We start from the raw sequence: 13,547 nt of genomic DNA, 5'->3' as shown, positions 1-13,547 counted from the left end.
CAGCCTAAACCACTGTTTCCTCATGCACCAAATGCAGTTAAGAAATATAGTAAAACTAACAGGGTAGAATTCCTTCATCTGTTTTCAAGCACCTCTCAACAACAACAGGTACCAACTGCTGAGAGTTGTTAGGTGATCCCTATTCCCTTTTTAAATGGTAGCTCTGGCAATCACTCCTTAGACTGTCAGTCGAGATGGGGAAAGGTTCCATTTGTAACTGAATGCCTGCACTTTCCTCAGGACCTTTTCCATAGAAAATGCTGATAGTAAAATTATCCCCATTAAAATTGCACAAAACTGAGCCTCCAAAAGGTTAGCTAGTCCAGGCATGTCCAAAGTCCGTTTCAGGGGCCTAATCAACTTCAATCCTAAAAAAAGGTTAACAACTTTGGTTGGCCCTTCACTTCATCAAATCTGGCCCTCTTTGAAAAAAGTTTGGACACCACTAGAGGCTAAGCCATAATCAGCAAACAGTAAAATTGAACTGCATGTGTCAGATTTTATTCTTGGAGATAACAGTTGTCCTCAAAGTTGTCTATTTCAAGATAAGAAGTTTAGGGATATAAGGCTCACATAACCTCCAATTCCATGCCTCAACATCAACCATTCAGTATCATACCAGCTTCATTTGCCTGACACAAAATATAGCAATCCACACACTTTTTTTCCATCTCCTGGATCATAATGTTCTAAGCACACAGAAGATTACATGTTGCAGGGTTCAACAGTGTGTAGAATATTACTCTCCAACTGGTCATTTGTTATATATCACTTCTTTGTGGAGAAATGGCAAGCCCCTTGAAAAATCCATTCATAATCTTTCTTAGAACTGGCAAATGGCTTCACCTTTACCACAAAATCTGAACTCTCTTGTTTGACAGTGGGGGCTAGCCAATACACTTTTTATTATTTTTGGATTTTATAAAAGAGAAGCAATAAACTATACATGGTTTCCACATCAAATAATGTAGGTATTGTGGATGTGTTTGCTGCCCCGGACTCTGTCAGAAGAAAAGAAGGGGCATAAATTCAACAACAACAATGATAAATGGCAATTGATAATAGATAATACATGATGCCATACATGGATTAAGACTTTAGAAAGGTCATCCATAATAATTCGGTGTCATCTGCAAACTTGGCTACTTCACTGCTCACTCCAGACCATTTACAAGCAAGTTTAATGAAAGAACTCACCTCCCCACTCTCTGCTTCTTGTTCTCTAACCTGCTACTGATCCATAAGTGATAATTGGAAGCAATGAAAAATTTATTTCAAAAATTTATAAAATACTGCTAGAATGAGAGAGAAAGGATGAGATTATGAAGGCGACTATGACACATTGGGCAATAGACATTTGCCATAATATAGAAATGGAAGCGTAGGAGAGGCTATGGAAATCAACACTGAACTTCTTGGCATGCTATTCCCTAAAGGGGGAGGGGGAAGAAGAAGAAGAAGAAGAAGAGTTTGGATTTGATATCCCGCCTTTCACTCCCTTTAAGGAGTCTCAAAGCGGCTCACAATCTCCTTTCCCTTCCTCCCCCACAACAAACACTCTGTGAGGTGAGTGGGGCTGAGAGACTTCAGAGAAGTGTGACTGGCCCAAGGTCACCCAGCAGCTGCACGTGGAGGAGCGGGGAAGCGAACCCGGTTCCCCAGATTACAAGACTTCTGCTCTTAACCACTACACCACACTGGCTTTATAGGTGGTATTTAACTCCTAGTAAATTATTGAAAAGGGATCCAAATTATGTTGGAAATGCCAGGAGGTAGAGGGGACCTTCATGTATATATGGCGGTCCTGTAAACAGGCTAAATGGTATTGGGAAATGATCTACACAGAATTGAAAAAGATGCTAAGGTTGACTTCAAAAAAGAAAGAAAAAGAAAAAAATGAGGCTTTTTTTTTTTTACTAAGCATAACTAATGGAGAGATCCCTAAAAAGAAATTTAGCTTCTTCCTCTATGCAACTACTGTGGTTAGGATATTATATACTAAAAAAATGGAAGGACAAAAAACTCCAACAACAGAAGAATGGCATTATATTGAATATGCGGAACTTGCAACTATGACAGCGAAGATAAGAGTCCAAGATGAGAGAAAGATATGGGAAGAGTGGGGATTTTTTGGAATTATTTAAAGAGATACAATAAACTAATGAATTTCCAAGTAGAATTAGAAATATGAACAGCAGTCAAAAACAGTACAGTAAATGTGCAGAGTTAATCAATGAAAAAAGATAAGGGTTACAGAAAGCAGATCAATTGAAAAAAGCAAAGAATACCAGAGCCAGGAAAACCTTGTTGTCTAAGGAAGGCCTCTTTCTAGACAGTAACTCTTTTATAGCTCTTCCTGACTAGGAGTACACAATAGCTAACCCAGCTGGATGAGAATCTTCACTGCCAGGAAGGTGTTCCAACCTATTGTTCTAAAGATGTTTTACCAGCTTACCACACGGGGAAGCTGCATAGAGATCCCAAAGTTACTGGTTCTAGACTCTGTGGGTCCTGACACTTGTATCCGTCAATCATGTTTTTATGTGCCTATGTCAATAGTTAGGAACTGGGGGCCCGTGCTGCCCCTTTCACCCAGATGGTCTTGCTTATATACCGCATCTGTTTCTCCCATCATCCAGGACAGGGTGCAAAGCAGAACTGGAAAGGCCCATGGACGTCCTTCTTCATTGTTTCTGAGCTGTTCAGAGGCAACAGGGTTGGTCTAGTTTTCCAGCAATCAGTGATAATTCCTTTGCACTATCAGTCTGGTTGCTGGCCACTAAAGCACGTTATTATGAATTACAGCTGCAGCTCCTGCTTCTCTACATGGCTTCAGTTTCTGTTGTGGGTGGAAATTTTCAGGCATGTACCCCCACTTCGTGAAGCAGGATGCATTAAAGAAGATCCTCTCAGAGTCACATTAGTTCAGGGTTAACCAATATGGTGCCCTCCAGATGTTGAGAACTACAATTCCCCTGATCCCCCAGCACTAGCCATGCTGGCTGGGGCTGATGGGAAAAACATGCTGAGGATAATAGGTTGGCTACCCCTGCATTCGTTCATCACAAAGGTGCTGCAGGGAATGGTAATACTCTTCTAGGCATCTTTCTTCACAGCCAGTAATCCAAAGCTTCTTTTCCTAAAGTTCAGAAAAGGGCAACCAAAGTGATCAAGGAGTTGGAGCAACTCCCCTACGTGGAAAAGTTATACCATCTGGGACTTTTTAGTTTGGAGAAAAGGCGGGTAAGGTTACAAGGCAAATGAAGCTGAATGCTGGAAAATTTAAGACAGAGAACGAGAAAGTACTTGTTCACACAGCACATAATTAAACTATGGAACTCATTCCTTCAAGATGTAGTAATGTCCACCAAGTTGGCTTTAAAATAGGATTCGATCAATTCATGGAGAATAAGGTTATCGGTGGCAAACTAGCCACAATGGCTATGTTCTATTGTCACTATTGGAAGGCAATAAGCCATTGATTACCAGGAATCTGGTTGGCCAGTGTGAGAACTGGATGCTGTACCCGATAGGTGTTTGATCCAGCAGAGCACTTCTGACGTTCATTTTAAACAGGGCAGGAAGGAAATGAATGTCTTCTACTGAAAGTAGGGAAGTTAGTTGACATGCTTGTGCTGGACTCCTTTGAAATTCCCCAGGCATGATGGGTATTTTCCTGTTTCTTAAGGCAGCCTTCTGCCCTACTTTATAGAGGAGAGTCCCCTATTTGTAGTGCTGTCCTCTCCGAGTCCAGTTTAAAGAGAAGGAATCAAAATAAGGAAAAGCAGGGACCCTCCACTCCAAAGTACAGCTCACACTGACACTTTGTGGCTTCTGGTACTAGCTAACAACTTGCCATTTTGCCCAGGCCTTGGGATAGGGCTTGATGTTATGAGGTCAGCTGTAAACTTGGTGAAGTAGTGGCAAGTCTGCAGGACTATTTGTAAGAATTCCAGTTGTGTTTTACTTTCACAATGTAATGTATCATGTTGTATTTGGATTTGTTGTATATGTTTTATGATGTAACCTGCCCATGGATCGTATGCTGATGAAGAGTGGGATAGAAAGTGAAGAAATAAAATAAATACTGCATGGCCCATATTGCAAGAGAATGTTAAGGAAAATGGATATGCTTCAGTGTCATTTTGTAGCCCTGCATTACCCCCCAAAATGTTTATTTCCTTTACACTTAAAAACATCCCTCATTTGTCTAGTCCAGAATGATCCTAGACACTTATTATTAACCGGATCATCCCTGAACTGAAATAGCACTTTTAATCCCTATAGCTGGAGTCATAGTCTGTAGCAGCATGATCCAAAACCATAGTGTGTAGAGCGCAAATTTTAACAGCACACTCCTAATCACTAGATACATTGACTGGGAGAGGTACGGTAAGTATGCGGTGTACGTCCCCCTGGCTGAGCTGACTTCTGGCAGATCTTTTTATGGGTGAGGGAAAGCCTTGCTGTCATAAATTATGCCAAAGGTGGTGGGCGTGGTGGGCGCTGCACCCAAACGCCCTTGATTAGCTGGCCACTTGCACCACTCAAAATGCAGATGTAACTAAATCCACAGGAGTCCGTGGAAGACCAGAAAATCCGAATTTTCACTGACCTCCCCCGATTTTGACCACTGACCTCCTGGCCAGAAGCAGTTAGGATGCAGTTTATGTGCATCTACCTGGTTAGAACTGCTCCGTCCATCTCTGGCGACCTAATGCTGCCGCAGGTCTCTCGGCCCCGGTTGAGATGCCCCAAATGTGGGCTGCCCTTTGAGCAGCTACTCCGTGGCCAGCATTCCCCCTCTCAACGTTTACTTCCCGGAGCTGGCGGGGTGCAGGGCCTAAAACGAGGGCGGCGATGCTGCGGCCCTTCTGGAGGGTTTGGGACACCCAACGCCGCCTCAGGCCCCAACCTTGAGGGCCCCAAGTTCGCTCCCGCGGGCCAAACGAAGCCGAACTCCGCGAGTGAGCGCGCTGCGACTGACGGAAGCGGAGCTACTCGCCCGGTTTGAAAAGCGCGAGGCGCTTCCTTGGCTCCTCCCAGAGCATCAGCGAGCCGCCGGCGTCTTAGGGGAAGCCGCCGCTTCCCCCGCCTGGCCGAGTGGAGCCCAGCGCCGCTGCCGCCCACTGAACTTGCGCGCAGGCCGGGGAAGGCACGAAGCTGGCGATGTGCGGCTGCGGCGGGAGGTGCGGCCGGGCGCCGCCGGGAGCCGCCTCGGCCTCGGGCCGCCGGCTTCCCGCCACGCCGCTCTTGCTGCTCGCCTACCTGAGCTACCTGCTGCTGGGCAGCGCCGCGTTCTGGGCGCTCGAGTCGCCCCGCGAGAGAGACCTGGCGGGGCGGCTGCGGAGGGAGAAGTGGGACCTGCTGGAGAACTACACGTGCCTCGAGAGGGAGGACCTCGAGGACCTCGCCAAGGTACCGGGGGCACCGGGGTGGGGAGCGAGCCCGGCCCGCCGCCTCCGAGGAGAGCCCCGGGGCAGTGAGGGGGACGACAGGAGGGCGAAACTGGTCCTCGCATGCTCCTCTCTCCCCTCTGGCCGTTAGGCTGTTTTTTGTAGAGGCTCTTAGGGTTGAGGGGAGGGCGCTTTGCACGCGGGCAGAGGCACGCTCGTCTCCACGCGCTCCAAGGCCCGGAAGGAGGTTGGGAGCGGGGAGAGACCTGGCTGATGGAGGACTCTATAATCGTGGGAATGTGGCAAGGCAGGTGCCTGGCGGGTGGGGAGGAAGTCTGTCCGGAAGAACTTTGCAAAAAGGAAAAGTAGAAGTCCATGGAGTCCAGAAGGCCAGCCCTTCTGGAAATACTAGGGTAGAGTGAAGCATTGCACATCCACTAAGATGGTTGTACCACCGTCAGATGGATGGGAAGGCAAAGAGAGCCCCCGCAGAAAGGGTTCTGCGATAAGGAGTTTTATGTAGAAACCAGGGAAGCCGCCTGCCCCAAAATGCTAGACTTTGAAGAAGACCACATTATACCTGAAACCAGTGCTATTTTTTAGAAAAAGAGGTACCGGAGCTTGCCATGTTAGAATGGCAATGGCGCCCACTTGAGAGGTGCTGGAGCTGAGCTCTCCCTGAAAAAAAAAAAAAAAAAAAGCCCTGCCTGAAACAGTAGGGCAGCCATGGGGGATCTGTGGTCCTCCAGATGTTGGGCTACAACTCGCATCCACCCTGTTCATTGGCACTGCAGCTGGGGCTGATGGGAGTTGGGAATCCAAAAGCATCTGGAGGACCAAAGGGTCTCCATTCCTCATCCCTAGATAGGGATACTGTGCAAGAAAGTTCCATCAGCCCTAGCTGGCATGGCCAAAGGTCAAGAGATGGTGAGAGGAATGGTCTTCCCATCCTGCTGAAAGGGAAGAATGTCACATGGGGCTCAACAGGCTCATCGCAGCTATCTGCCAATCACCCATTCCCACCACCCTTCTGAGTAATACCCCTCCCCACCTTCTCACTATATAGAAAGGTCCGGTGACTTCTGTTTCAGTGTATCTGAAGAAGTGTGCATGCACACGAAAGCTCATACCTAGAACTAACTCAGTTGGTCTTTAAGGTGCTACTGGAAGGAATTTTTTTATTTTGTTTTGAACATGGGGCATGAGATGCTGAATGCATGTGAGCTGGGACATCTGAGAGTCTGAGCAGGAAGTCCTCAGTTCAGATGTTCCCTCAGTCATGAGCTTCTTCATTATCACATTATCAGACAGAAGTACCGTGTCGTTAATGCAGTCAATCCAAATAGTGCCATCTTCTCATGGTACTACAAATCCAACCACAAACAAAATAATTAACCATTTGCCTCCTTTTATTGTTATGGAAAGCACCAAGTTGAAGAAGGCTGTTTTGTTGGTACTTCACATTCTGCTGCTTGAGCAAGGCTGCTTCACCCTCTGAGCTGGCCCTGGTCAGCTCACCCTCTGCAATATGGAGATGAGAATGCTGCCCTATGGGGTTGTTATAAGACATGGCAGGGAAAACAACTGATGTTTTTGGACTAGAACTCCCACCATCCCTGACTAATAGTCATGCTGGCTAGGTCTGATGCAGTCCAATGACATTTGGAGGGCCACAGGCTTCCTTTCCCTATTATAAGATGTCCTGAGAATTATACTTGAAGTACTGCTATGTAAATATAAATAGCTATTGCTATGAGCAAGACAAATGACCGTGGATTTTTTTTAAAAAAAATATCTCAGTGCTATTTTCTGTTGACATTGTTCCCATATTTGGATGTGACTGTCCCTGAAGAACTCATGGGAGAGCATGGCCAAAATGAAGTAGCATATAGAGATGTTAAGAGATGTGTTGTGTTTCACATCGCTTCTCCTAAGCTTAATGTTATTTTATTATTATTATTGATACACCACCTAATGTGTTCAACTGGCTTTACAAGATAAACAGAAAGGCAGGGCACTTGCAGTATAAAACGGTTTTTAGATACGATTTGGTAGGTGAAAATAACAAACAGCAGAGTTAATCGATGAGGGAGGATAAGGGTTAGAGAAAGCAGATCAATTGAAAAAAAGCAAAGAAGACTGTTTTCCACTTGTGATTAGCTACTGATTCTTTTGATCATAGAAATTACAAGCTGGACTCACTCTTTTGAGTCAACTGATATGTAGGCAATTTGGTGTACCCTCTGGGCTTCTACTCTTGCTTCTGGCACAGTCTGGTTTGAATTTTGTGGCTTAGTCTTTTGGAGAACCTTTCTGGGTGAGGGAGAGAAGTAGTTGATTTTGAGCTTGGTTGGTTTCATCTCATCCCACTGTTCTTTAGCCTTCCCTTTTTCACAATAGGGAGACTGAGACATGACTAGCCCCCAATTATAATGCAGGAGGTGCATGAGATGGGCATGATTCACTGACTTGGTTTGCACATCACAGTAAGCCAAGCTATAGCACCTGCTTTCCTCCCTCCAGATCTTTTAGCATAGCACAGTGCAGCAGCGGCTAAGCCAAGGTTTGGCTTAGCATGTCATTGAAAGGCAGGATGATGGTTAAGCTCTCTCTTCGTGGACCACAATCTATACCAAGTTTCATAGCCACCTTGGGAGCAGGAGGAGGTTTTGGTAATCCTTCATAAGGATCATTGGGACCCCAATGATGCTTCCATGCGTGTCTTGTTTGCGTATATGGTCTCACTGGTTTGATTTTCTTCCACATTATCAGTGTGGGAGAGAACCTTTCTTGTAGTAAAGACTCTCAGATAAGGAGCCAGTTAGGCTTTATGATGTTTCACCTATGTACCTGAAAAGACGCATTAAGATTAATATTCACCCCAATATATTGTTGTTACTTATCTGTGTTAATAATGTGGAGAAATAATAACTTTCATTTGGAAAGGGCAAGGTCCATCTAACTTCAAAACAATCTTAATCACCACTACACCATAATAATCTGGCACTCAGATGCAGGTACTCCGGCAAAGAAACTTTGATTTCAGATATGGCTTATAAAGTAATCCTCTCCAAGGCGCTTTAGAAGACCCTGAAAACTATCACTCAATAATCCATGGCTCACATGTCGCATTGAGCCATAGTTTATTTTATCTTTGGTTTAATGAGAACACAAAGTATGTTTGTTCATACTGCTGAAATCATGGGTGCTTCACTCCACCCCCATTGCTGGGAAACAAGCCGTGGTCTCACTTAGTGTTGCACCTGAACCTGGATTTGTGGTTGATTCCTCTCAGTAACCAAAGTTTGCTCTGGACTTTGCACTTGTTTGTTTGAAGGAAACCAACCATGAGCCCAGGATTGGAGGTAATGCAAAGGCAGGCCATGGTTTGCTTTCCAGCTGCAAAGGAGGACTGCAACACCCATGGTTTCAGCAGTGCACACAGGCACACTGAGCATTCACATTCAATCACATGGTCTTGCAACTATGGCTTAATGTGATGTGTAAACAAGGGCTAAGTCATCTTGATATTCCCACATAAAAATATGTGAAGTATCTTTTAAATAAATGAGAAGTGCTGCTTAATGGAGGCTATGACATTCCTGATTCATTATCCCAAGATTACTGTCCAGATTTGGAATCTATTCTAACATTAGATCTATTAGTTACAGTAAGACAAAGTGATGATGCTTGCCAGAAGACATAATAAACAGATCCTGGATGGTCATTATCATCTATCAGTGTCGTTTATGTAATGCTTAAGGCTTCATTTTTTGTGATAATGGGCCCATTTTGAGGCAATTCAAATTTTATCTACTCATTCATTGGGGTCTATAAAGACGCTTTATTATACATTGTTTGTTAGAAGGGAGGATAAAAAATTGTTGATAAGAACATATCTTGCTTGTCATGTGGTGAAGCAATTTGGTGTAGCTCTAGTGTATGTGTTCCTACATCAACTATTTGCAAGTCACATAGGGCGCCTATTGCATTACTTAAAATTGAAGTAGGTCTCCCTTCTTTAAAAACACGCATTCTTAAATCCATGATTCCATACCGGCAAAAGTTCCTGCTGTTGTTTGATAAACATTTATAACAAAACAATTTTTAGACCTGCAGAACCAAGAAGGCTGGCAGCAATGTTGTAACCAATCCATGTTACCAGTTTCCTCTGCAATGTCATCACAGGACATAACTCACCATAAAATCCATGGTGCAATTAAGATGCCAAAATGGACCTAGAATTCTTCAAGTCCTCTGTTTGGTATCGAGGAAAAGTCCAACCATAAAAGGACTGCTTATGTGTTGGAATTAACTCTTTGAACTGTGTTTAGATTTCTGGCAAAACAGGGAAAGGGGGAAACTGAGGCATGGAGAGGGGAGGTGCTGGGAGGGAGGGAGGGGAACCCACAGGCATGTCATGGCAGTACCCTTCCCTCCAGTTTATCCTCCCTACAAAGTTACCATTCAAGCTCTGAGGTGGATTTCTGCAAGAGCTATCGGATTCCAAGTCTTTGCCCAGTCCATGTGCCTCATATGCCCCTAACAGCTCAGACTGTTGCCACCGGCCAGAGAGATATACATCGTCTTGTCAGAGGCCAAGAATCCGACCAGAGCTATAGCTTTTCCCTGGGAAGGTGGCAGCATATTGCCAGCTTCCAAATTCACAGAACTAATTAAAGCCATTATCACAAGCAGGCTGGCCCTATAAAATATTGCCAGGGCAACTAAGAACAGGGACTGTTCTCTTCATTTCAGCATTTTATTATAAAATATATATTTCCTTGTATATTAATAAAGCAGGATGGACCAAGAGCAAGCGTGGATCAAAAATCAATAGTGCAAATATAACTAATAACTTAATTTCCCTTCTCTGTTATGTCCCAACATCTTAATTAAGCTTTAGCAGGTGGAATAAAGTGTCACCTCATGCATGAATATGGAAAGTATAAACAGGGGAAACAAAGGCTTCTCTCTGCCTAGTCAAAGGATCACCGTGAAAGAGGCAGTTATCTGTTCAAATTTATATCCCATCTTCTTTCCATGGAGTGGTTTATGTGATTCTCCCCTGCCCTCCAGATTATTTTTCAATGAATCTGGAGACACTTTTCAACTTCCTACTAAATAGATGGATTTTGTTAGGGGACTGATTTGTAAATCTGGGGGCTGTCCTTGGGAAATGGGGACGTCTGGTAACCTTACCCTATGAGCTGAAAAGTAGCAACTAGGACTTTGCGTGCACACACACACACACACACCAGTTTAAAATGGATGTGTCCATTTCATTTTATTTTGCACTGTCAACACAACGTTGTCCTTATTCAAGTGGCAGCCTGCACTTCCCTGCCCCCTTTAATTTTGGTTTTCCCTATTTGTGGATATTGCATTAGTGGATGCACATTATTTGGGTACTTTTTAAAACATGTATGGTGACATTTTGCTGGGTACCATCTGTCATTCCACCCCCACCTTCCATTGGCAGGTGCTCCTCAGTGGGCTAGTGGGGTTCTTTTTGGGTATTTTGTTTTTGTAATGGCTTCAGATACACAAATAAATAATATTTGTATTTAACACACACTTTTAAAAAATTTAACCCATTGTTCTGTGCAAATCTTGTATATGGAAAAACTTGTATACAAATAGTAATCATAATTGCCATGTGCACGAGAAACAAATACCTGTGTGTATGCCCATGTTTCCAGAATTCAGGATGAGTGGGCTACTAGCAAGGCAGGGTATGTCACACACACACACTTTAAATTAACCTATTAAATTAGCTGTTATGTGTATGTCTGTTATATTGGATATTAAAGCAAAGTTAGAAATTGGCTGCTGGCACAGTTAAACAAATGCTTCCAGACCTGCCCACAATGCACATCAGGTTTCAGGGAAGGTGGGAAGTACTAATTGTGGGGGGTAGGGCAATACACAGTGCACATACATCCAAGCATTGCCCACTAGCGTGGATGGGAAACACTAAGATAGAGTTCAACTGACAGTATTTGCATGTGGAAAAATGTGGAGGGAGAAAAACAGAGAAAAATTGGATCTGTGTGACCCATATGCACATTAACCCTTTGCTGTATGCACAGTTTAGCTCAAGATCACCCAGTGGCAAACAACTATGATGGGGCTTTATTCTTCAGTAACTAGCCACATTTACAGTGCATCTCCTCGCTGCTTCTGTGCTCCCTACACCTCTGGCTGTTGTAACTACTGTGGAGTAATTATGCTATATGACTACTACTAAGTAATTTCCATGTTCCATATATACTGTAGTCTGCATGTTCAAGCTGAAAACTGCCCGATCCCATTGTTTATTAAGAGTATTTTTACCTGACCTTTATCATATGATCCTAGGGCAGACTTCAGTGCAGTTAAAAACACTAAAACAGCAGCAGTTCCAATGCATTTTAAAGAACATGGTGTACATAAAAAGCCCTATGGAGCCACCTATGATAGCCCCTTAAGAGCAGGCATGGGCAAACTCTGGCCCTCCAGATGTTTGGGACTACAACTCCCATCATCCCTGACCACTGGTCCTGTTAGCTAGGGATGGCGGGAGTTGTAGTCCCAAACATCTGGAGGGCTGGAGTTTGCCTATGCCTGCCTTAAATGTTTTAAATATGTGCCATGCCAGAAAAGCAAGTTCCGATCTTGCCTTGGTCTGACAGTCTCCAGGCAGACATAGCTGCTTTGTTGCCAGAAACTCTCACTCTTATTCCTTCTTATCTCTTTGCAGGGCATCATCCAGGCCTACAAGAGTGGGCTTTACCTTAAGGGAAACACGAGCCTGGGCAGATGGGACTTTGTTGGCTCCTTCTTCTTCTCTGTTTCTGCAGTAACAACCATCGGTAGGAAATGTTCTGAGAAAATTGCGTAAAACCAGTTATAGAAACAGCCTTTCCCCCTTCTTCCTTGCCAGAGGCGCCACCTTCAGGAAGCAAGATTAGCCTACAAATGGGCAGATTCCTGTATTGCTTTGTCTTTTGTTCCTGTGAGGCATCTGAATTCCACACAGAGACAGTAAACCGTGCGTTATGGAATGGAAACACACAATTATCCCTGTTGTTGTTTTGTTTTTTCAAACTGTGGTACAAGCTTCTAGGGAACAGTGTGAAGTATGAGGGGAGAAAATAAATTTCAGGAAGGCTAACCTTCTCTCTCATCAGCCAAGAATGGAATGCCCTATGTTCCTAGCAAATTACCTTTATTAATCTATACTATATCTCTGGAGGTATCTGAACCCCAAATGTTTCATCATCCCACTGTGATCTGAGTAGAAGGGGGCAAAAGGAAGAGTGGCCCTTCCCCTGATAAAGTTTGCTGTGATAATCTAAATTTGTACACCTTGGAGGAGCAGATACTAAAGAGAGAGAAAACTTATGGCTTAAACCAGTGGTTTTCAAACTTCTTTCTCTAGGCCACACATAAATACAGTGGATGCTTGGGTTGCGAACGTGATCCATGCGGGATGCATGGATTTGCATTTGGGCGCATGCGCGGGTTGTGATTTGGCGCTTTTGCGCATGCATGACCCCCGAAACCCAGAAGTAATCCATTCTGGTACTTCCGGGTTTCGGCGGGTCCGTAACCCGAAAAAACTCAACCTGAAGCATCTGTAACTTGAGGTATGACTGTAATAAAATTTTGCTCCCACCACACCAAGAATTTTATTGATAAGAAATACACAGGAAGACAAAAAGAAACTTAGCTATGCTTGGTTTATAACACAGAACACCACTATTTATATTATGATTATGGGACATCCAGAAAGTATAAAGCAATGCAGCCACATAAGAACACAAATCATTCCCAAAATATAATTATAAACACGCCACTTACAAATGTACTTTAAGTATGTGTACAAATTCAATGACAGGTATGAGAATGCTTTCCCCAGGTAATCTCATTTATATCAGGTCTAATTTGAGACAAACAAACTCCAGTTTTCATCTCCAGTCCATATGAATCTGAGGCTCAGATAGCTATCCACATATGGTTGACAGACTTTCTTGTTTGGAGGTTTGCTTGGGGTTGCTACGGGAGTCAAATGAGCCTTCTCAAGCACTCTGTCTGAATGGCGATTTTGAATTACAACCAGGATTGGTCTCAGTTTTCTTTATGTTCTTGCTCTCATTTTGAAAGATA

General features: G+C 43.9%; 1 protein-coding gene across 1 annotated transcript in view; it reads left to right on the top strand.

The window, feature by feature from the left end:
• The first annotated feature begins 5,154 nt into the window (after positions 1 to 5,154).
• Positions 5,155 to 13,547, top strand: part of KCNK17 (potassium two pore domain channel subfamily K member 17) — a 31,398-nt gene continuing 23,005 nt past the window's right edge. The window contains exons 1-2 of the mRNA XM_081854217.1: positions 5,155 to 5,418; positions 12,139 to 12,250. Of these exons, the coding sequence (XP_081710343.1) occupies positions 5,170 to 5,418; positions 12,139 to 12,250 (361 nt within the window). The 5' untranslated portion in view covers positions 5,155 to 5,169. The remainder of the gene's footprint in view (positions 5,419 to 12,138; positions 12,251 to 13,547) is intronic.

The sequence above is a fragment of the Podarcis erhardii genome (genome assembly GCF_964252035.2).
Source record: "Podarcis erhardii genome assembly, chromosome: 3".
NCBI lineage: Eukaryota > Metazoa > Chordata > Lepidosauria > Squamata > Lacertidae > Podarcis > Podarcis erhardii.
The sequence above is the reverse complement of the archived record's forward strand: the minus strand, read 5'-3'. Positions and strand labels throughout refer to the sequence as shown.